Raw genomic sequence first — 24,559 nt, 5'->3', positions numbered from 1 at the left:
GCTAAGAGGGGAAATAAAACGTACACATCGTACTCGTAGAAAGCATCACAGTAAAAGTAGTTACTGTTATTTAGGATCTTCAATATAGGATTATTTATCACATTGTCTTTCAACTTCTCACTCTTTTTTTTTGAACCTCACATTCCCGAACTCTTATTACTCAAATGTCCCTACATGTCGAACTGACAGTTGGTCCTTGAACTATGGTAGTGACATCCCACCCCTCTTAACCATAACATAATACCGTGTATCCTTCCAACAGGTGTCGCCCTATCCATTCATCTACGGTCGGTGTTATCAATTCCATTCTCGATTTAATTGAAATATGTCCGTTTTCGATGACGACTTGGCGATTTTAGAGTTATTCTGCTGAACTGTTGGCGTTATTGCTGTTAGCCGAGGACAATTTATATGCGTCTCGTATACCACGCATAGCTAATTATAGAACTCTGTCATTGTTTGTCTGTGATCCCGGATATACGATCTGGCGTCTAAATAAGTGAACTGATACGTATGTAAACGCCAGTGTGCATTAGAATTTATTGTTGTCAAACGGCAATATTTTCTTTCACAACCCGAGCAACAATGAACATCCATATACTAAGTTCATTCAAAGGATTTTACTTAAGCATCTGAGAGGGTGCTCACGATAATAATTTATAGTTTTGTAATTGTTACTTCTGCCACAGGGACTTGAGAATGCGTTAGTTTATGTGAATTTGCATTTTTCCAAGGCAACGATGTACATCCTTACATCCTTACATCCTCATGTGACAAAGCTCATAACAATAATATAAATAGTTTTGTAATTGTTACTTCTACCATTAGGACTTGAGAATACGTTACAGTGTGGGTGTATTTGCATTTTCCTAGTGTGCATAGCTATTTTTTAGACGTTTTCGGTCCTTTATTACGTCTGGAAATGCGTTATACTCTAGGATAGGTCATCGGGTCCCTATGACGATGACCACACTCCTGATATGACAGTTGAATGGCATCAAGGTCAATCCAGAGAAATTTCAAGCAACGTGTTTTGGCAAAAAGACTAGTAACTCTATCAAATCTGTCCAATATTGGGAGTCTTGAGAGCATGTGTGCGGACAATGTGAAAGTTTAAGGTGTGGGTATTGACTTTCTTCTTAAATCTAATGTACATATACTAGTCTTTGTAGAAATGCTACTAAAATGTTGTTTTAAAAAGACTGACCAGGGTGACACCTTACAAAGAAAGGAAAAATACCATTTTAAGTTAAACTAAGTTAATCTATTGTCCACTTGCCTGGCACGTATGAAAGATATGGCCTCTGAGGTTTTTAAGATTTTGGATATTTCTCCATCAATTTGACAAAATCTTGATGAGATTTTTGAGGTTGTTACGATATATTATTTTGGGACGATGCGTCTGTTAACACTGCAGCATCTTCATGTGCGGGAAACAATTTTTAGTTATGCATAGCGTCATAGAACATGGTTCTGTACCAAATAAATCAATCAATAATCAATCAATAAAATATTTTATTATAGTGTCACATGTTAATATATACACATATCAATTACAAATTTTCAAAATACATAAAACTATATCAACATCCAGCCATTCCTGGCTTACGAGACACTTTGTGTCATTAAAACTATATTTCATCAAATACACAGGGACATGCATCTAAAAATATTACATAGACTAAAAGCATAGAATACTACTAATATACATGTACATTTGAATAGATAAGAAGACGCATTATTTTAAAAACACTCTTCTTCTACGAAGCATTAAAAATATTGTTTTACCTAATAAATACTGAATATCTTAATTATCCATTAATAAATTAAACTTGTTATTGATATCACATTCTTTAAAATTTTCGCAGACGCTTTCCATAGAATGAAAAAGATTAAGTCTTAGATCACTGTACATAGGACATTCACACAAAAAGTGAATTTCATTTTCTACACTGTTTGTACAAAATACACAAAATCGTTCGTTTAAAGGAGTTTGAGGTATACTGAAACGACCAGTCTCGATCCTTAAAGGAGCACTACCACAACGTAACTTGGTTAGAACGCTACGGTAAGATCTAGGCATGTACTGTTTAGCATAATGTTCTGGTTTGCGGTCTTTCTTAAACTTCCGGTAAGTCCGTAACTTATTACCGTACACATTCCCAATTTGTCCGAACCAGTCACTTTCGTCTTTTTGTTGAACTTTAAGTTTATGGCGTTTACAGTGTGATAAGTGGGTCTGACGGCAGATTCCAATAAGTTTTCGATACTGTATTTTTTCCCCGAGTTTCCCTACCCGCGCGTCCCACGAATCACGCCTTCGCATGGACCAGTTGTGAATCTTTCTTAGTAACTTGTCAGGGTTAGCAGACTTCACACGACAGTAGAACCTGAACACTTCAATCCTCTGTTTGCTAAGGGTAGACAACCAGCCCATGTCACCAATAACGCCGGCATTTGACGTATTCTTTGTCGCTCCAAGAAACACCTTGATTGCTCTGTTTTGGACGTTGTTGATTTCTCTACGTTCAGCCTGACCCCAAATTGCAGAGCAATACAGTAGCACTGGCTGTACTAGGCTTTCATAAAGTTTTGTGAATACAGAGTACGTCATTCCCCCGGCACGGTAAAACTTTGAAATAAGAAGTCCAAGGGCTCGACTTGCAGTTTTTGATAGTTCTTGCACTGCTAGCTTCATATCAGCATGTTCGTTAAAACAGAGGCCTAAATATTTATATCGATCCGTGCGTTCCAAAGAATGGCCATTACAATTAAATGCATACTGGGTAGCAGGTACGCTCCGAGGTCTAAAATGTACTATCTTTGTCTTCCCAGAATTCACGGATAACCGAATGTACCAGACACACTAGCATCTGCCTTCGGCCCACGAAAGCCGAAGGGTTCATAGTTGTTTTTGTCAACTACAATAAAGATGTCTCTTGTGGTATCTTATTGCATATCTAAAACTGTTTATATATCATGTGACTGTGTTTGTGTATTCTTTGTGTCTTGATGAAGCCGCGGATTGCCTCCAACATTTGACATCTTTCAATGTCCACACTGTTGGAAATACTTCTATGTCCCATATATATATATATCTGTGATACTTGTTAAATTCGCTACATGTTTTGTCGTAGGAACGTAAGAATAGCACTACAGTGCGATTGTCATTATGTCAAATGTGTATGTTAATGATATTATTTTTTGTACTGTACTTAGTTGAACTCAATGTTGGACAAGGACATAGTCGTCAAGATCCCCCCGCCCATGTAAATATTGAATCGCATGAAATTAAAGTCGACAACATGCATAAAAAACATGAAACATATGACATAGCATTTAGAATCATTACATGTATTTGTGTTCAGTCATCAAGTTCCAGTGAAAGTAATCAACATAATTAGTAACAAGTATGTACCAAGCCAGCTTCATCAAAATCCTATCATTCCTCCAAAAGAGATCGTGTGGAAAGCAATCAGCCAATCAGATCAAACAGCCTCATTAAATATGCGCGGACTATGCCGATAATCGAACTTTAGCGAGGGGTTCAGGTAATACGTCTATCAAGCAAATTTCATCAAAATCTGATCATTCCTTCAAAAGATAGCTGTGCGGAAAGTGAACTAAGACGGAAGGACGGAAGGACGGAAGGATGGACGGACGGACAGACCTTCATCGTTGGATACTCACGACCGATTACGCTAACCGTATCATGGATTATTCACAGAGAAAAGGGATATTTTGATGTGAGAATTAATCGTTTCTATCAATAGCACGATAATTGCAGTAAAAATAATCCTTCATACTATTTTTAAAAATGTGGATAAATGGACAATATACAATGAATGTACATATGTAATTAGAATGTGTAACAATAAACACGTTAGTGTTTTACAACTCCGAAATCATTTAAAGTACACGATTATGTTATTTTAACAAAATTAGATTTAGTCGACGATATAATCAGGACAATAAATGAGACAAACACAGCAGATGATAGGTAAATACACGAACAAAGCAATTATAAATAAATACCAATTAAATGGAAATAGTTTTGGCGCCATAACTGACTGATACTCGAACCCGCCAGCTGATGAACAGACACGTATCCACACGAGGGGTGCATGTTTATAAACGCTGGCGGAAAACCCGGGGAATTAGCTCTCACAATCTACGCATATAATTTATTGTCTCGTTGCTTAAGGTGAATTATATTTATACGGCTTCCTATTTAAATTTTAAATTGAACTTGTCTCGATCATGCAGACCCGATGATAATTTGGTCGGACAATGCTGAGTGTAAATATAATATACAGCATTGTTATTCAGAGACAATTCAATATAATCCCATCAATATCAAATTAATCATCATAATTCACTTTGGTGACGTAAGATATTAAGTTAGTTATGAAGTCTATATAAATTCGAATCACATTATCGGGGTTAGGGACTCGGAGAAGTGATAATTAACCCCCTCAAACAACCCTGAAACTAAATATTATAACCATAGTACACTTATAAAGGAGTTAACCGGCGCCTTTCAACACTTTCACCAAAAACTTAACATTTAGAAACGCTGACACCGACGCAATAGCATAAGTTCCCCCTCTCTTTCGAGTACAAATCTTAAATCTATAACATAAACAATTCTTGTATGCGCTGGCATCGAAAAGTAGCAGAACAAATATAGTTGATGAAAAATGTATTGATTTTTTTAAACATTAAGTAGACTGATTATAATGATCATGGTTTAAACATTAATTAGACTGATTATAATGATCATGGTTTAAACATCAACTAGACTGATTATAATGATCATGGTTTAAACATTAACTAGACTGATTATAATGATCATGGTTTAAACATCAACTGGACTGACTATAATGATCATGGTTTAAACATTAACTAGACTGATTGTAATGATCATGGTTTAAACATTAACTAGACTGATTATAATGAGCATGGTTTAAACATTAACTAGACTGACTATAATGATCATGGTTTAAACATTAACTAGACTGATTATAATGATCATGGTTTAAACATTAACTAGACTGACTATAATGATCATGGTTTAAACATTAACTAGACTGATTATAATGATCATGGTTTAAACATTAACTGGACTGATTATAATGATCATGTTTAAACATTAACTAGACTGATTATAATGATCATGGTTTAAACATTAATTAGACTGATTATAATGATCATGTTTAAACATTAATTAGACTGATTATAATGACCATGGTTTAAACATTAACTGGACTGACTATAATGATCATGGTTTAAACATTAACTTGACTGATTATAATGATCATGGTTTAAACATTAACTAGACTGATTATAATGATCATGGTTTAAACATTAACTAGACTGACTATAATGATCATGGTTTAAACATTAACTAGACTGATTATAATGATCATGGTTTAAACATTAACTAGAACGACTATAATGATCATGGTTTAAACATTAACTAGACTGATTATAATGACCATGGTTTAAACATTAACTAGACTGATTGCAATGATCATGGTTTAAACATTAACTAGACTGATTATAATGATCATGGTTTAAACATTAACTAGACTGATTATAATGATCATGGTTTAAACATTAACTTGACTGACTATAATGATCATGGTTTAAACATTAATTAGACTGATTATAATGATCATGTTTAAACATTAATTAGACTGATTATAATGATCATGGTTTAAACATTAACTAGACTGATTATAATGATCATGGTTTAAACATTAACTAGACTGATTATAATGATCATGTTTAAACATTAATTAGACTGATTATAATGATCATGGTTTAAACATTAACTAGACTGATTATAATGATCATGGTTTAAACATTAACTAGAACGACTATAATGATCATGGTTTAAACATTAACTGGACTGATTATAATGATCATGGTTTAAACATTAACTAGACTGATTATAATGATCACGATTTAAACATTAACTAGACTGATTATAATGATCATGGTTTAAACATTAACTTGACTGACTATAATGATCATGGTTTAAACATTAACTTGACTGACTATAATGATCATGGTTTAAACATTAACTAGACTGACTATAATGATCATGGTTTAAACATTAACTAGACTGATTATAATGATCATGGTTTAAACATTAACTAGACTGATTATAATGATTATGGTTTAAACATTAACTAGACTGATTATAGCTATCATGGTTTAAACATTAACTGGACTGATTATAATGATCATGGTTTAAACATTAACTGGACTGACTATAATGATCATGGTTTAAACATTAACTAGACTGATTATAGCTATCATGGTTTAAACATTAACTGGACTGATTATAATGATCATGTTTAAACATTAACTAGACTAATTATAATGATCATGGTTTAAACATTAACTGGACTGATTATAATGATCATGGTTTAAACATTAACTGGACTGACTATAATGATCATGGTTTAAACATTAACTAGACTGATTATAATGATCATGGTTTAAACATTAACTAGACTGATTATAATGATCATGGTTTAAACATTAACTAGACTGATTATAGCTATCATGGTTTAAACATTAACTGGACTGATTATAATGATCATGTTTAAACATTAACTAGACTAATTATAATGATCATGGTTTAAACATTAACTGGACTGACTATAATGATCATGGTTTAAATATTAACTAGACTGATTATAATGATCATGTTTAAACATTAACTAGACTGACTATAATGATCATGGTTTAAACATTAACTAGACTGATTATAATGATCATGGTTTAAACATTAACTAGACTGAGTATAATGATCATGATTTAAACATTAACTGGACTGATTATAATGATCATGGTTTAAACATTAACTGGACTGATTATAGCTATCATGGTTTAAACATTAACTGGACTGATTATAATGATCATGTTTAAACATTAACTAGACTAATTATAATGATCATGGTTTAAACATTAACTAGACTGATTATAATGATCATGGTTTAAACATTAACTAGACTGATTATAATGATCATGATTTAAACATTAACTAGACTGATTATAATAATCATGGTTTAAACATTAACTAGAACGACTATAATGATCATGGTTTAAACATTAACTAGACTGATTATAATGATCATGGTTTAAACATTAACTAGACTGATTATAATGATCATGGTTTAAACATTAACTGGACTGATTATAATGATCATGGTTTAAACATTAACTGGACTGATTATAATGACCATGGTTTAAACATTAACTGGACTGATTATAATGACCATGGTTTAAACATTAACTAGACTGATTATAATGATCATGGTTTAAACATTAACTGGACTGACTATAATGATCATGGTTTAAACATTAACTAGACTGATTATAATGATCATGGTTTAAACATTAACTGGACTGATTATAATGACCATGGTTTAAACATTAACTAGACTGATTATAATGATCATGTTTAAACATTAACTAGACTGATTATAATTACCATGGTTTAAACATTAACTAGACTGATTGTAATGATCATGGTTTAAACATTAACTGGACTGACTATAATGATCATGGTTTAAATATTAACTAGACTGATTATAATGATCATGGTTTAAACATTAACTGGACTGACTATAATGATCATGGTTTAAATATTAACTAGACTGATTATAATGATCATGGTTTAAACATTAACTAGACTGATTATAATGATCATGGTTTAAACATTAACTAGACTGATTATAATGATCATGGTTTAAACATTAACTAGACTGATTATAATGATCATGGTTTAAACATTAACTAGACTAATTATAATGATCATAGTTTAAACATTACCTAGACTGATTATAATGATTATGGTTGAGCCACCACTTATTAAATTTGAGGTTCGGAGTTCGATTCGCCAAGACGTATCTTTCTTTATTTTGTTATGTTTCCTTCTACTATCCAATTTTTATTCATCATAAGAAAGATATTTTCAACATTAAAATAATTTTTGATATTTAAGTGCTTAGTATAAAGATAAAAATGGTGGATTGAAAATTTTCACTTTGGTAAAAAAAAAAAAAAAAGTTTAAATAAACCATTAACTCCGCAACCGTTCAAAGTAAGCTGTAAACAAACCCGAGTGTCGACAATATGTACAAAGTTAGCTGTAAACAAACCCGAGTGTCGACAATATGTACATGGAAAGGAAGTGTAAATTTAATTCCTATTTAATTTGTCAATTTTAATTTATTTCATACGGTATTAATTGACAACGTATATACAATGTTTCCATAACTCATTGACAACACACGGCGCACCAAAGGACCATTGCAGTCTATCACAATAATTGTATCTTATTTTTAGCTCGAACGTGATAGTTTAAATCCTAAAATAAGACTACGTTCGATAGTTTAAATCCTAAAATAAGACTAAGTTTTCATGATAGTATAAATATTGTTTAGCGTTACGCGACGCCATATTTACCCACTTTGCAGAAATATGTTTTCTGTTGGAATATTTTATATTAATGTGCGGGTAACGTCATTGGCGGCCTAGTTTTTCAACAGATGTTATCGCATCTGACAGACCTCCTGATAATACTGCTATATATAGAGTAGGATTATTTATAGGTCAGAAAACTAGGAGTGTCGTCATAGATATACTTTTTGTGAAGCCTCGTTTTCGTGATAATAGTCCAAACGTATTTGTTTTAGTAAACCGTCACTGTACAGATATTTACGGCGTAGTTAACATCCGGAGTATACCACGAAGACCCAGCCCTAACCATTCAAGATATACATCAAGTGTCATAAAGACCCAGCCCTAACCATTCAAGATATATATCAAATGTCATATAGAACAAGCCCTAACCATTCAAGTTATATATCAAATGTCATATAGACCCAGCCCTAACCATTCAAGATATATACCAAATGTCATATAGACCCAGCCCTAACCTCTTCATGTCTACATCAAATGTCATATAGACCCAGCCCTAACCATTCAAGATATATATCAAATGTCATATAGACCCAGCCCTAACCATTCAAGATATGTATCAAATGTCATATAGAACAAGCCCTAACCATTCAAGATATATATCAAATGTCATAAAGACCCAGCCCTAACCATTCAAGATATGTATCAAATGTCATATAGACCCAGCCCTAACCATTCAAGATATATATCAAATGTCATAAAGACCCAGCCCTAACCATTCAAGATATGTATCAAATGTCATATAGAACAAGCCCTAACCATTCAAGATATACATCAAATGTCATATAGACCAAGTCCTAACCATTCAAGATATATATCAAATGTCATATAGACACAGCCCTAACCATTCAAGATATATATCAAATGTCATATAGACACAGCCCTAACCATTCAAGTTATATATCAAATGTCATATAGACCGAGCCCTAACCATTCAAGATGTATATCAAATGTCATATAGACACAGCCCTAACCATTCAAGTTATATATCAAATGTCATATAGACACAGCCCTAACCATTCAAGTTATATATCAAATGTCATATAGACCCAGCCCTAACCATTCAAGATATGTATCAAATGTCATATAGAACAAGCCCTAACCATTCAAGATGTATATCAAATATCATATAGATCAAGCCCTAACCATTCAAGATGTATATTAAATGTCATATAGATCAAGCCCTAACCATTCAAGATATATATCAAATGTCATATAGATCAGGCCCTAACCATTCAAGATATATATCAAATGACATATAGATCAAGCCCTAACCATTCAAGATATATATCAAATGACATATAGATCAAGCCCTAACCATTCAAGTTATATATCAAATGACATATAGATCAGGCCCTAACCATTCAAGATATATATCAAATGACATATAGATCAGGCCCTAACCATTCAAGATATATATCAAATGACATATAGATCAGGCCCTAACCTCTTCATGTCTACATCAAATTTCATAAAGAGCAATGCCTAACCTATTCACGTGTACTGACAGTTCTAAATGAGTATGACTTGTTTAATGTTTTTTCTGTATATCAAAAAGTATCACGTACCACTCGTTTTAAACGAATTAAAACAGTCCTGACAGAACGAAATTAATTCACTATTTACTCTTCAAATATTAACGTGAAAATATCGATCTCGTTAAAATATTGATTTTCAGCACGCGAAACCAACGAGTCGGGCAACAGTCAGCTTTCAACAAAATATAACTTATACAAATTCACTGGCTCAGTAGATACGACGAACGGAGTACAGGGAGCAGCGAGACAGCTCAATTTACATCCATATCAAATATAAATCGATTACCAGCTATAAAAAATAAACTAAGAAATGGGCTGCACAGCAGGAAGTATATAAATCTGTGGACGGAAACGGGATTAACGGAACGAATAATACGTCATGTGACATAAATATCTCTTTTCCATAATAGTCGATACTGTATTATACCAGCAGACAGACCGTGACGAGTTATGTCCATCAGATATTACCGTTTTAGATACAAATGTGCATCCAAAACGGCGTACGAGAAAAGATATCAACCGACGACAAAAATAATGTCATACTCATATTCTTAATCGATATTTAATTACATGTACTTTCATAGTTTTACCTATTTATCGATTTCATTCGACTGTCCCCTTTGCATGCACCTATCCATCACGTCGTCCCACCCCCCATTTTACAGTAAAGTCCTATCGCTAATGTACACATACCCTGCAACAAGGACATACACCATCGTATGTACCCAGTACATTGTTTTCTACCTGTGGAAGGTATTAGTGTATGTACCCAGTACATTGTTTTCTACCTGTGGAAGGTATTAGTGTATGTACCCAGTACATTGTTTTCTACCTGTGGAAGGTATTAGTGTATGTACCCAGTACATTGTTTTCTACCTGTGGAATGTATTACTGCTCTAACCTGATATCAATAAAATGATGTTGAACTATATATATACTGCTGGTTTATATGGTGACTGATCGCAAAACTACGGCGACTGGGTACAGACAACATAAACAAAATGTGCATTGCGTGCGAACGAAGATATGAGTGTTCACCTGATATGTTGTTCTAATACAATTATATTTCGCTCCAACGCAATTGGTTTTTATTGACAACGTCCTTTCCCTGCCACCGTGAAAAACTTTAAACGAAGTGAGTTGATGGGAAAGGAGAGAATTCATTTTTAAGGGGAGGAGGGGGAGGAGGGGGAGGACTAGGCAGGTCAATGTCAGTTTTTTCTTGGGGAATCACGTGCACTGTTCCAGCTAACCAAGAAATGTGGAATTTTCAATATGACATACATTTTACGGTACATCTGTCAGATATTAGATAGGCTGGCGACACAAAGCTACCAGAAATATACCTAAATATGACAGCGCGAAACAGGAACAGAACTAAAACATTTTCATTTCTTTGTGGCGGAGTAAAATCGAGATATTTTCTTTTCTCTGTGGCGGAGTGAAATCCGACATTATCTATTCTAAGTGGCGGAGTGTAATCCAGACATTTTCTTTTCTGTGTAGCTGAGTGAAACCTGACATTATCTATTGTGTGGGGGAGTGAAATCCAAATATTACCTTTTCTAGGTGGCGGAGTATAATCCAGACATTTTCTTTTCTTTGTGGCGGAATGAAATCTGACATTATCTATTCTGTGTAGCGGAGTGAAATCCAAATATTTCTATTCTAGATGGGGGAGTGTAATCCAGACATTTTCTTTTCTGTGTGAAGGTGTGAAATACAGACATTTTCTTTTCTTTGTAGCGCAGTGAAATCCAGACATTTTCTTTTCTGTGTGGAGGAGTGAGATCAAGATATTTCCAATTTAAGTGGCGGAGTGTAATCCAAATATTTCCTATTCTAGATGGCGGAGTGAAACCTGGCATTATCTATTCTGTGTAGCGGAGTAAAATCTAGACAAAACATTTCCTTTTCTAGGTGGTGGAGTGAAATCTGACATTATCTATTCTGTGTAGCGGAGTAAAATCCAGACATTTCCAATTCTGTGTGGCGGAGTGAAGTCCAAATATTTCCTATTTTACGTGGCGAAGTGAAATCCGACATTTACTATATTGTGTAGCATAGTAAAATGCAGATATTTCCTATTCTGTGTGACGGAATGAAATCAGATATTTCCTATTCTGTGTGACGGAATGAAATCAGATATTTCCTATTCTGTGTGACGGAATGAAATCAGACATTACCTATTCTGTGTGACGGAATGAAATAAGACATTACCTATTCTGTGTGACGGAATGAAATCAGACATTTCCTATTCTGTGTGGCGAAGTGTAATCCAAATATTTCCTATTTCTGTGAGGCGGAGTGAAATCAAGACGTTTTGATTCTGTGTGGCGGAGTAAAATCCAAACATTTTCTGTTCCGTGAGTCGGAGTGAATTCCGGGTATTTTCTATTCTGCGAGGCGGAGTATAATCCAAATATTTCCTATTCTGTGTGGCGGAGTGAAATTCATGACCATTTGTAAGCATACTGAGGCTAATATATAACTAAAGGCTAAACTTGAATATTAACATACTTTCCAAAACCGTGTACGGGCCATGAAAACAGACGTTACTTACATATATCAACACGGATAATTTTTAATACATCGAGAGGTGTGTCGGATTCCCTGTGAAAAACTACGGGGGAATGATGAAGTACTGGTCGGATGTTTACAGATAATTTGGAGCCAAGGACAACATGAACCTTGGAGAAATGTGGTCAGGCAACTAAACGGATTCACTGTGTGACTTCGTTTGTGTTTTAAAATATAGATGAGCTGCATATGGGAACTATCACAATGAATAAATTCAATATCTGGTCTGTAGAACCATGTACATACATGTTTACTGTTTTCTTTAAATCGACTTTATCTGTTGGCCCGGATGGAAGCGCACGAGGGGTCTTACGGTAGGATGAAAACAGAGTACCCAGGGAGAACCCACGTGGTCGGGCAGGTGAGCCCATATCTGTCCACGTCCGAGTGGGAAATCGAACCCTAGCCGCCTAGGTGAAAGGAAAATATGTACCTTATATCTACAATTAGCATAAAGTAGTTATTCGCAATATCTCGAAACACAAGGACCTGACACCCAGCCACACAATATGTGATTTATTTGTAAGTAATACCATGGTAACGCACAGTCCGTGGTTTAGTAAGTAATACCATGGTAACACACAGTCCGTGATTTAGTAAGTAATACCATGGTAACACACAGTCCGTGATTTAGTAAGTAATGATTTAGTAATTAATACCATGGTAACACACAGTCCGTGATTTAGTAAGTAATACCATGGTAACACACAGTCCGTGATTTAGTAAGTAATACCATGGTAACACACAGTCCGTGATTTAGTAAGTAATACCATGGTAACACACAGTCCGTGGTTTAGTAAGTAATACCATGGTAACACACAGTCCGTGACTTAGTAAGTAATACCATGGTAACACACAGTCCGTGATTTAGTAAGTAATATCATGGTAACACACAGTCCGTGATTTAGTAGTTATGCCATGGTAACACACAGTCCGTGGTTTAGTAAGTAATACCATGGTAACACACAGTCCGTGACTAAGTAAGTATTACCATGGTAACACACAGTCCGTGATTTAGTAAGTAATACCATGGTAACACACAGTCCGTGGTTTAGTAAGTAATACCATGGTAACACACAGTCCGTGACTAAGTAAGTATTACCATGGTAACACACAGTCCGTGATTTAGTAAGTAATACCATGGTAACACACAGTCTGTGATTTAGTAAGTAATACCATGGTAACACAGTCCGTGATTTAGTAAGTAATACCATGGTAACACACAGTCCGTGATTTAGTAAGTAATACCATGGTAACACACAGTCCGTGATTTAGTAAGTAATACCATGGTAACACACAGTCCGTGATTTAGTAAGTAATACCATGGTAACACAGTCCGTGATTTAGTAAGTAATACCATGGTAACACACAGTCCGTGATTTAGTAAGTAATACCATGGTAACACACAGTCCGTGATTTAGTAAGTAATACCATGGTAACACACAGTCCGTGATTTAGTAAGTAATACCATGGTAACACAGTCACAGTCCGTGATTTAGTAAGTAATACCATGGTAACACACAGATCGTGATTTAGTAAGTAATACCATGGTAACACACAGTCCGTGGTTTAGTAAGTAATACCATGGTAACACACAGTCCGTGATTTAGTAAGTAATACCATGGTAACACACAGATCGTGATTTAGTAAGTAATACCATGGTAACACACAGTCCGTGGTTTAGTAAGTAATACCATGGTAACACACAGTCCGTGGTTTAGTAAGTAATATCATGGTAACACACAGTCCGTGGTTTAGTAAGTAATACCATGGTAACACACAGTCCGTGACTTAGTAAGTAATACCATGGTAACACACAGTCCGTGGTTTAGTAAGTATAATACCATGGTAACACACAGTCCGTGATTTAGTAAGTAATACCATGGTAACACACAGTCCGTGGTTTAGTAAGTAATACCATGGTAACACACAGTCCGTGACTTAGTAAGTATTACCATGGTAACACACAGTCCGTGATTTAGTAAGTATTACCATGGTAACACACAGTCCGTGATTTAGTAAGTATTACCATGGTAACACACAGTCCGTGACTTAGTAAGTAATACCATGGTAACACACAGTCCGTGATTTAGTAAGTATTACCATGGTAACACACAGTCCGTGATTTAGTAAGTAATACCATGGTAACACACAGATCGTGATTTAGTAAGTAATACCATGGTAACACACAGTCCGTGGTTTAGTAAGTAATACCATGGTAACACACAGTCCGTGACTTAGTAAGTAATACCATGGTAACACACAGTCCGTGGTTTAGTAAGTATAATACCATGGTAACACACAGTCCGTGATTTAGTAAGTATTACCATGGTAACACACAGTCCGTGACTTAGTAAGTAATACCATGGTAACACACAGTCCGTGATTTAGTAAGTAATACCATGGTAACACACAGTCCGTGATTTAGTAAGTATTACCATGGTAACACACAGTCCGTGATTTAGTAAGTATTACCATGGTAACACACAGTCCGTGACTTAGTAAGTAATACCATGGTAACACACAGTCCGTGATTTAGTAAGTATTACCATGGTAACACACAGTCCGTGATTTAGTAAGTAATACCATGGTAACACACAGTCCGTGATTTAGTAAGTAATACCATGGTAACACACAGTCCGTGATTTAGTAAGTAATACCATGGTAATACATACATGTACATGTACGAACAGACCGTTTGGATGGAATAGCGTGGCTTCAAATCAGCTATACAACTTGTACCCAATCACGTCGCTAAAAAGGCAATTAAATATTTTTAAATCAAACCAATATAATGACGCACCACAGATCCGGAAAGGCTGGATCAGCCAGCCAGTGTAAACAAACGCCCTAGATTAGTTGTATTTACGCATTTTATATATAATATCTTTTATATTAATCTTAGTGAAATAATTCTGACTTGGGAAAACATAACTAAGCATTATACTGTGTTCCGTTCGGGTTATAAGTCATATAAACGGCCACTGAATTACAGGGAAATAGTATGAACATAACAGGAAAATAGCATGAACATAACAGGAAAATAGTATGAACATTACAGGAAAATAGTATGAACATTACAGGAAAATAGTATGAACATAACAGGAAAATAGTATGAACATTACAGGAAAATAGTATGAACATTACAGGAAAATAGCATCAACATTACAGGAAAATAGTATGAACATTACAGGAAAATAGTATGAACATTACGGGAAAATAGTATGAACATAACAGGAAAATAGTATGAACATTACGGGAAAATAGTATGAACATTATGGGAAAATAGCATCAACATAACAGGAAAATAGTATGAACATTACAGGAAAATAGTATGAACATTACAGGAAAATAGTATGAACATTATGGGAAAATAGCATCAACATTACAGGAAAATAGTATGAACATTACAGGAAAATAGTATGAACATAACAGGAAAATAGTATGAACATTACAGGAAAATAGTATGAACATAACAGGAAAATAGTATGAACATTACAGGAAAATAGTATGAACATTACAGGAAAATAGTATGAACATAACAGGAAAATAGTATGAACATTACAGGAAAATAGTATGAACATGATGGGAAAATAGTATGAACATTACAGGAAAATAGTATGAACATAACAGGAAAATAGTATGAACATTACAGGAAAATAGCATGAACATAACAGGAAAATAGTATGAACATAACAGGTAAATAGTATGAACATTACAGGAAAATAGCATGAACATAACAGGAAAATAGTATGAACATAACAGGAAAATAGTATGAACATAACAGGAAAATAGTATGAACATTACAGGAAAATAGTATGAACATAACAGGAAAATAGTATGAACATTATGGGAAAATAGCAGGAACATTATGGGGAAATAGTATGAACATTATGGGAAAATAGTATGAACATTACAGGAAAATAGCATCAACATAACAGGAAAATAGTATGAACATAACAGGAAAATAGCATCAACATTACAGGAAAATAGTATCAACATAACAGGAAAATAGCAGGAACATTACAGGAAAATAGTATCAACATAACAGGAAAATAGCATGAACCTTAAGTCTACTCGTGTTGTTACTTGGTATATCTTGTGGCACTGCAGTGAAAATATCAATATATATATATATATATAATACACTTCTATACTAGTTTGACTATACAAGTACACATCGTTTAGGTCGTTATAGTCAGAGGTTGTGACGGCTATGCTTTATAACAGACAAATATTCCTAAATTAACAATGTTATCTAAACCATTCGAAATATTTTAGCCAGGAACTGAATACATTTTAATAGTATTTCTTATAGACGATTTTAAAGCCGCGAGTCATCCAGCCATGCCATTTCATCTGCACATATATAGACTCTCCTTATTGGTTTCAGGTTAAACATCATTTTTCCACCACGTGGCAATAAAAAACATCAATATTGACTTTCTGGAAATTACTGCAAGAAAATTTCAACAAGTGGCTCTTTTGTATTCAGTTGAAATTAAATCTAACTTCATTGCTCATTTACAATTACATATATCATTTGATGGCAAGTATCAACGAGTAAGTCAACCGTAGATTAGTACAGCTATATATCAGACTACGGATATTTATAGTTGTACTACAGGTTTTATACAGCGGATTGGTAATGTGTACAGCTGTCAGACTACGGGTATATTTAGTTGTACTACAGGGTATATATTTATATACAGCGGATTGGTAATGTGTACAGCTGTCAGACCACGGGTATATTTAGTTGGTACTACAGGTTTTATACAGCGGATTGGTAATTTGTACAGCTATCAGACTACGGATATATATTTACAACGAATTGGTAATTAGTACATCTATCAGACTATGGATATTTAGTTGTACTACAGGGTTTATACAGCGGATTGGTAATTTGTACAGCTACCAGACCACGGGTATATTTAGTTGGTACTACATGGTATATATTTATATATACAGCGGATTGGTAATGTGTACAGCTATCAGACTACGGATATATATTTACAGCGGATTGGTAATTTGTACAGCTATCAGACCACGGGTATTCTACAATCCCAAAACCACTTGTCATACAGGTGGTATCATCTTATCAATCGTATGTATATCGTGAGTTGGGGATTGGTGTCAAGTCACTATGAACGAGACCGCAGAGAGAAATCTCATGTTTATTTGATTCAAAAGGAAAACAAAAAGGTGATCGCCTTCTTCAAGATTAGTCTTTTTGTATGTTCCAACTTCGTACTAAATCAGTTAAAATACAAATCATTATACGAAAAGCTTGTCAAAACTGACCTGCTTGAAGAGGTGTTTTTGAATGTCTACATGTTCGACATTTACCATATAATATGGTACTACTGTACGACATTGAACGACATTACAAACTGCGCAAATCTATCCGAGGAAACTGATTCATGCCACTGACCTACTGGGGCTTTAGTTAAACTTACCCGACGAACAGTGTGGTGATTTACACTGTTATATAATACCATGTACGTACTTTATAAAGATGCTTCTAAGTTTGAATCCCATAGCTATCAGTGATTTTCGATCGCTCTAATCAATACAGGAAAGGATCTTTTTTTAATATCATATATAAAACATATATACTTTCGTATCGAACGCATTTCCTGAATCACCGGAAATACATTCACAGCATGTGTGTATTAGTATAACACATGTGTGTAAGATTATCTTTGTACAAATATGTGAGCTGGTTGACGATATCGCGGCTGTTGCTCTTTCTCTCTCTCTTTCTCTCTCTCTTCTCTCTTTCTCTTACTCTCTCCGTTTCTCTCCCTCTCTCGTACAGTATGTCGAATCTTCGTTTTAATAGTTTGAAGTTATTTGAAAAATAGTTGGTGCAATGAGAAATACAATACATATTATAATGTGGATCGTTTAGATAACGCCACACTCAAACCGTCCTTATCTGTGTCTGTTTACATAGGACATCCCATACAATTCCAGGAAAATGCTCTTTTATGAAGCTGTTAATGCATGAAGTTTATAATGAAATCATTCATGAATAATATAACCAAAATATCACGACTGTAATAAGATATTCATGAATATAATCAAAATTCAAAAAGTATGTGTTTGTCATGCCATTCATGTATATATATATGATAATATCAATATGGCTTTAGGGCCCTTTTGGTATTAACGCCTGAGTACGACAAGTACTCGTGCTCTTCAATAAATACTGTAATGACACGGTTATTCTGAAATTTACACCGCATATACCTGCCGTGATAAACGCACATGTAGACCTAAAACATACTGCTTTTCGAATTATTTCAACGTCATCGCGAATCTTTTTCTCGATATCATTTTAATATTAATAATTTATTTTTTTCGACATATTGATAAGACTTGGCTGACGTTGAAATAAGTTTAATAGTTGTATGACTATTTAGTTTTTAATCCTAACCCCATTACTAAATGTGTGGTTATCGGCTACTCGGTTTTTAACCAAACCCTAACAACCGTGGTTATCGGCTACTCAGTTTTTAACCAAACCCTAACAACCGTTGTTATCGGCTACTCGGTTTTTAACCAAACTCTAACAACCGTGGTTATCGGCTACTCAGTTTTTAACCAAACCCTAACAACCGTGGTTATCGGCTACTCAGTTTTTAACCAAACCCTAACAACCGTGGTTATCGCTTACTCAGTTTTTAGCCAAACCCTAACAACCGTGGTTATCGGCTACTCAGTTTTTAACCAAACCCTAACAACCGTGGTTATCGCTTACTCAGTTTTTAGCCAAACCCTAACAACCGTGGTTATCGCCTACTCAGTTTTTAGCCAAACCCTAACAACCGTGGTTATCGGCTACTCAGTTTTTAACCAAACCCTAACAACCGTGGTTATCGCCTACTCAGTTTTTAGCCAAACCCTAACAACCGTGGTTATCGGCTACTCAGTTTTTAACCAAACCCTAACAACCGTGGTTATCGCCTACTCAGTTTTTAGCCAAACCCTAACAACCGTGGTTATCGCCTACTCACTTTTTCATCCAAACCCCAATAACCGTGGTTATCGCCTACTCAGTTTTTAGCCAAACCCTAACAACCGTGGTTATCACCTACTCATTTTTTCATCCAAACCCCAATAACCTTGGTTATCGCCTACTCAGTTTTTCATCCAAACCCTAACAACCTTGGTTATCGCCTACTCACTTTTTCATCCAAACCCCAATAACCTTGGTTATCGCCTACAAAAACACATGCGTGAAAAAGTAATACGGAACTGAAGGCCATACGACGGAATCGGAAAAGTTCAACGGGTGTGAAAAACTTATTGATCGGAAAGCGTGTACAGACTTAACCAAACGTGGAAGACCTCGGATGTTGGAACCGATTGAAATAAATATAGTAACTATCAGAACTATATCCTCAAATGAAAATAACAATTATAATTCACAATAACTGTAAGAGGACCCATCGACTCAGTGGAGCTGATGAACGCTCCCCGAGATTAACAATTGGAAACCTTTTGCGAGAGAAAAGAATAATGTTTTTTTAATACACTGTACTTCTGTTTCGCTCAGTCTGATACTAGATGTATATGTTAGCTATAGGTTTCATAGGCTTCAATTCAAAACACAGTTATGCTCTGGACACAAAATCTAAACAAGGGCAATAACTCCCTATTTAGGGGATGCAGGCACCGACACTGAACGTAGTCTTAGTATGATGAATATAAACACAAAGTTTCATTAAATGCAAGCAAAATAATGCTCCGGACACATTTTTTTTAAATGGCAATAACTGTTGTTAACAAGAGGTTGTAGGCGTTGAATCTAGCACCCTGTATATTACCTCAGTATTACTGATGTACAGACCAAGTTTCATGGTCCTTGCTTACCTAACTGTGGCTATGATCCGGATAAAAAAAAAAGGACGCCCGGACAGAGCGGCAACAACATTCTCCCCTCGACAAAAAATTCATGGATCAAAATACAAAAATGTCCCTCAATAAAAGAATAGATCGATGCTTTAACGCACCTCCGTATATTTTATACATACGTACCGGACACTGAGAACAAGAAGTTTTCAATATATATATATACATGTGTATAGGCTTTATCAATTATACGCGTAACCTCCATTCTTGTCCCTATATAATTAACGTACATCGACCTGCATTACTAAAGGTACAATCTGCTTACTTAGCCCGAGGTCAAGGTCAGAAAAAAAAGATAAAATATTCATAACATCTCGAGATTTTAACAATGTACATGAGAATATGTCTTGCTCATTTCAATAAGGACGATTTGTTTGTTCACAGCGATCAATAAACAATATCATTCATGTCATTATCACGGCACACTTCACCTTTATCGACTTAATTTAAAAAAGATGTTTCATCTTTAAAAGAACCTGAAGGAGCAAAATAATATAGCATTGTTTTGCCACATGAGAATCACTCGTGGTTTAAAAAGACATTAATTGTGTTTCAAAGGGTTAATTAATATTCTATTAGCTTTACAGAATTATTTTCATACATTACAATCGATTTTCAAAATAAGTTTGAACACGAAAATAATAACAGTTAGATTATACCGATACACAATAAAATCAAGTGATTGTCCTGAGTGTAATTTAGCTCTAACTGCGACAAAAATACATATGCCCTATATAAAAGGAAATAAAAACAAAACGAACAAAAAACAAAAAACAATTCACTTCCGAGGTATCCCTCTCAAAAAGATTTTTCTTAATTTTTTTACAAGCTTTTAAATTAATAAATGAAAAAGCTGAAGTAGAAATAAAACGTACAAAAAAAATATTTGAAATTTTTGTTCAGCTTTTTCATCCGTTTTATAGTCACATCAAACAAGAAAAATATAGACAGGCACATGATATAGGTATGATTTTAACATAAATAAATAAAATACTTCCTAGGAAAATAATAAAAAGTCCCAAACCTTCTTTTTTGGGGGTCTTCCTCTTTTGGTATTGACAGAAACGCATCTCTTCAACATAGCTTTCATATTACATCCTTTTGCTCCCAGCCGGGATGTAACATAATTTCCACTAGGAAGTTTTTCAAGTCTTCCGGCATCAACTTCTCTTTGTAACATTACATGGAGGGGGACTTTAAATTCCTCCCTTCCCAGTTTCTGTGACACAAGCCATCTTTCTATGTCCCTGACTGAAACACCGCGTGTACCATCCCTCTCCTCTCTGTCACCACGACCCTCTGTCAATGCATGCACTGCATCCGTTAACATTTCGACAGCAGCTCTAGAATTTAATACCTGTCCACCTAAATGACTTTTCCGCCACTTAGCAGCGTTTCTATAACTTATATTGCCTTTATAATCCACTTTTATAACAATTTGCGCATCCACAAGTTTTTCAAGTTGCTCTTCCGTCTCCGAGAATCTCAATCCGTGTTTTCGTTTCGCCATGTGACATATTCGCGGTAGATCGGGTCTTGCCTTTCGTTGGCGGAGTTGGTCTATCGCTTGCAAGATCCATTCTTTACTCTGCAAAGCTGACATAACTCCATATAAACGTCAAACTGATGACAGTCATTGAAAATGTCACAAATTTACCGCCAGGGTATGTTTCCTTGTACAGAAAACTTTCGACATGGCAGCAGGGCTTTACGCATGTGCCCAGACGCACAATATTGCATTATGGGATAAATGGTTCTCTCTGCACTCGTACGCTATCGAGTTGTAATAAAAATTAGATTTGACTGAAATGCAATTAAACCATAACCACACAGCACATGTGTATCGTCAATGTGTATTGATAAGTACGAAACCTTCTAAACGACCTTAGTGCGAGTATTTACTCACAAACACACAACCAAATAATTTGCTCGCGCAAGCGTGACAGTAAGCCTACACGATTGTGTATTTTATCGGTGAAGCGCCTTCTGGGTATAAATATATATATATGCCTACACATACGGTATTGACGTGTTTCTCGTCGTAAACGGATAACACTCTGTAGCATTTAGACATGATGACGTCGACAGAAAATGGCAAAAAACATAAATTAAACGCTTAATACTGCGCAGTGTATAAGAATACTTTTGTTGGATATTTTATTTTTAGTTTCTTTTTTTCAAATGCGTGTTTTAAGTTAACGTGATTAATAGAGAACGACAAAGAATACTTGTGATTTACAAGATATTTTTACGCACATGCAAATGATAATTTTTACATCAAAAATAAATTTAGAAAAAACGATTAAAAAGAATAAATACGTACATCAAACAATTTGAAATTTAGGACTCGAAATGTCATTCCTCGTATTTAAAATATGAGGATATTTTAAAAAGGTAACCATTTACCAGCAGCTTTATTTTAAGAATATGTAACACTTTCATATAAACAACCTGAATGTCCCTGCTCAAATATTGTATACATGTTATATATAATGACCTGCCGGAATGCTAGGCCGTGTATACACAGTGACATTCAAGCATATGTGCATCGACGCTCGTATTGAGTTTTTGTTTAAAACATATCCAAGAGCACACATTGTTTGTGACAGATAATTTTTTATCTATTTAAATTATCATTCGTGTTCTGCGACAAAAATGCATAAGTCATTACTACACATATGAGTTACTCAGATAAAACGTGTGTTCAAAACGCAGGAATGACGTGTATAATTTTGGGAGACACACCTATAAATTATCCACGTTGATATGTGCAAGTCAGTAAGTTACGAAAACACTTTTATCGAAACGGGATACAAGTATACGCGATCACAAAACGTGAACTGGCGGTATATCCGGCACACATGATACAACTCGTGACCTTGAGGAATGGTGCTCGATAAATATATGTGTCACCCATATAGCGACGTGTGTTTTTACTAAGGACACGCGGCGATATACCTTTATAGTGGTATTTAAAAAAAAAAATTGAATATTTTCTGTCGTAAATGTTTAAATCCGTAAATTACTGGGGATATTCAACTTTTGGTATACGATACAACGATTTAGCGTTAATGAAGCGTGCGCACCTGCATGCACGTGACCCTGGCTGATTACTTATGACGTCGTTAATTGCGTGACTTCTTGATCTTATCACACGGTCACGTGAACATTGTGGATTGGAGATAATACATTAGCATTGATAGTGTGTCTTGTAAGTGTAATTATTATCAACGGCACTAGAAAGAATGTATGTATGTGTACGTGCCCGTTTGTACGTGAGGGTTTACATGTGTGTATGATTTTCAATTAGATAAAAAAATCGGATAATGCAGCCTTTATTGACATAACCTAAGAATACATAGTAAAATGATAGTATGCCGAGGACGCCTGATACACTTTTATTTGTTTATATTTGCTAGCAAAAATTATCACATTAACAAACATTATAGCATTTCACCTGCATACACGAAACTGAGGTACCATTGATTTACTTTTAGGAATTGTAAAACCTCATTTCCATTAAAAATAAATCGCTTAACACCAGGACAGATATACAGTCGCTGATGTGAGATTTCTGTTCATACCACTTGTTATAAAGACAAACTTATATTGCTGAAACATTTATTTTGAGTTTCATCTTCATTTCATAATAGTATATTTTCTAGTTCGCAAAAATATGTATGGCATTGGAGATTCAGCCTCTATACGCTCTCTCCGTATCTGACTAGTAAAAGAGACACTCTTACCCTTTCCCATACCCGAATAATTAGAACACGAAAAATATGTTTTGAAGTTTCAAAGGCGCCTTTAAAGTTACATGTTTAACACGTCCCATATGTTAGAATCGTTATCATATATGACTAAACCGACATACTAACATAACATGTACTATGAAGGGGAATCCGGGTAACTTGTTTGATTTGTAGCCTGAGTTTCCTGTGACTCCATCACCAGACGTTAGACATTTTGTCGGACAGATGTGAAGATTCATCAATCTTCCCCACGCATAACAATCCGGTTGTCAG

The 24,559-nt window shown here is 34.8% G+C and overlaps 2 protein-coding genes across 2 annotated transcripts in view; both read right to left on the bottom strand.

The window, feature by feature from the left end:
* Positions 1-22,357, bottom strand: part of LOC117325418 (histone acetyltransferase KAT6A-like) — a 44,415-nt gene extending 22,058 nt beyond the window's left edge. The window contains exon 1 of the mRNA XM_033881603.1: positions 21,559-22,357. Coding sequence (XP_033737494.1) covers positions 21,559-22,137 — 579 coding nt within the window. The 5' untranslated portion in view covers positions 22,138-22,357. The remainder of the gene's footprint in view (positions 1-21,558) is intronic.
* On the bottom strand, positions 1,532-2,610 carry LOC117325419. The gene is made up of 2 exons (XM_033881604.1): positions 2,077-2,610; positions 1,532-1,906 (listed from the first exon to the last, which is right to left on the bottom strand). The coding sequence occupies exons 1-2, from the start codon at positions 2,435-2,437 to the stop codon at positions 1,893-1,895; spliced, it is 375 nt and encodes a 124-aa protein (XP_033737495.1). The 5' UTR covers positions 2,438-2,610; the 3' UTR covers positions 1,532-1,892.
* Positions 22,358-24,559: the final 2,202 nt, after the last annotated feature.

This window comes from Pecten maximus, chromosome 4, assembly GCF_902652985.1.
Source record: "Pecten maximus chromosome 4, xPecMax1.1, whole genome shotgun sequence".
Taxonomy (NCBI): domain Eukaryota; kingdom Metazoa; phylum Mollusca; class Bivalvia; order Pectinida; family Pectinidae; genus Pecten; species Pecten maximus.
Note: the sequence above shows the minus strand (reverse complement) of the source record. Positions and strands in the feature narration are given on the sequence as shown.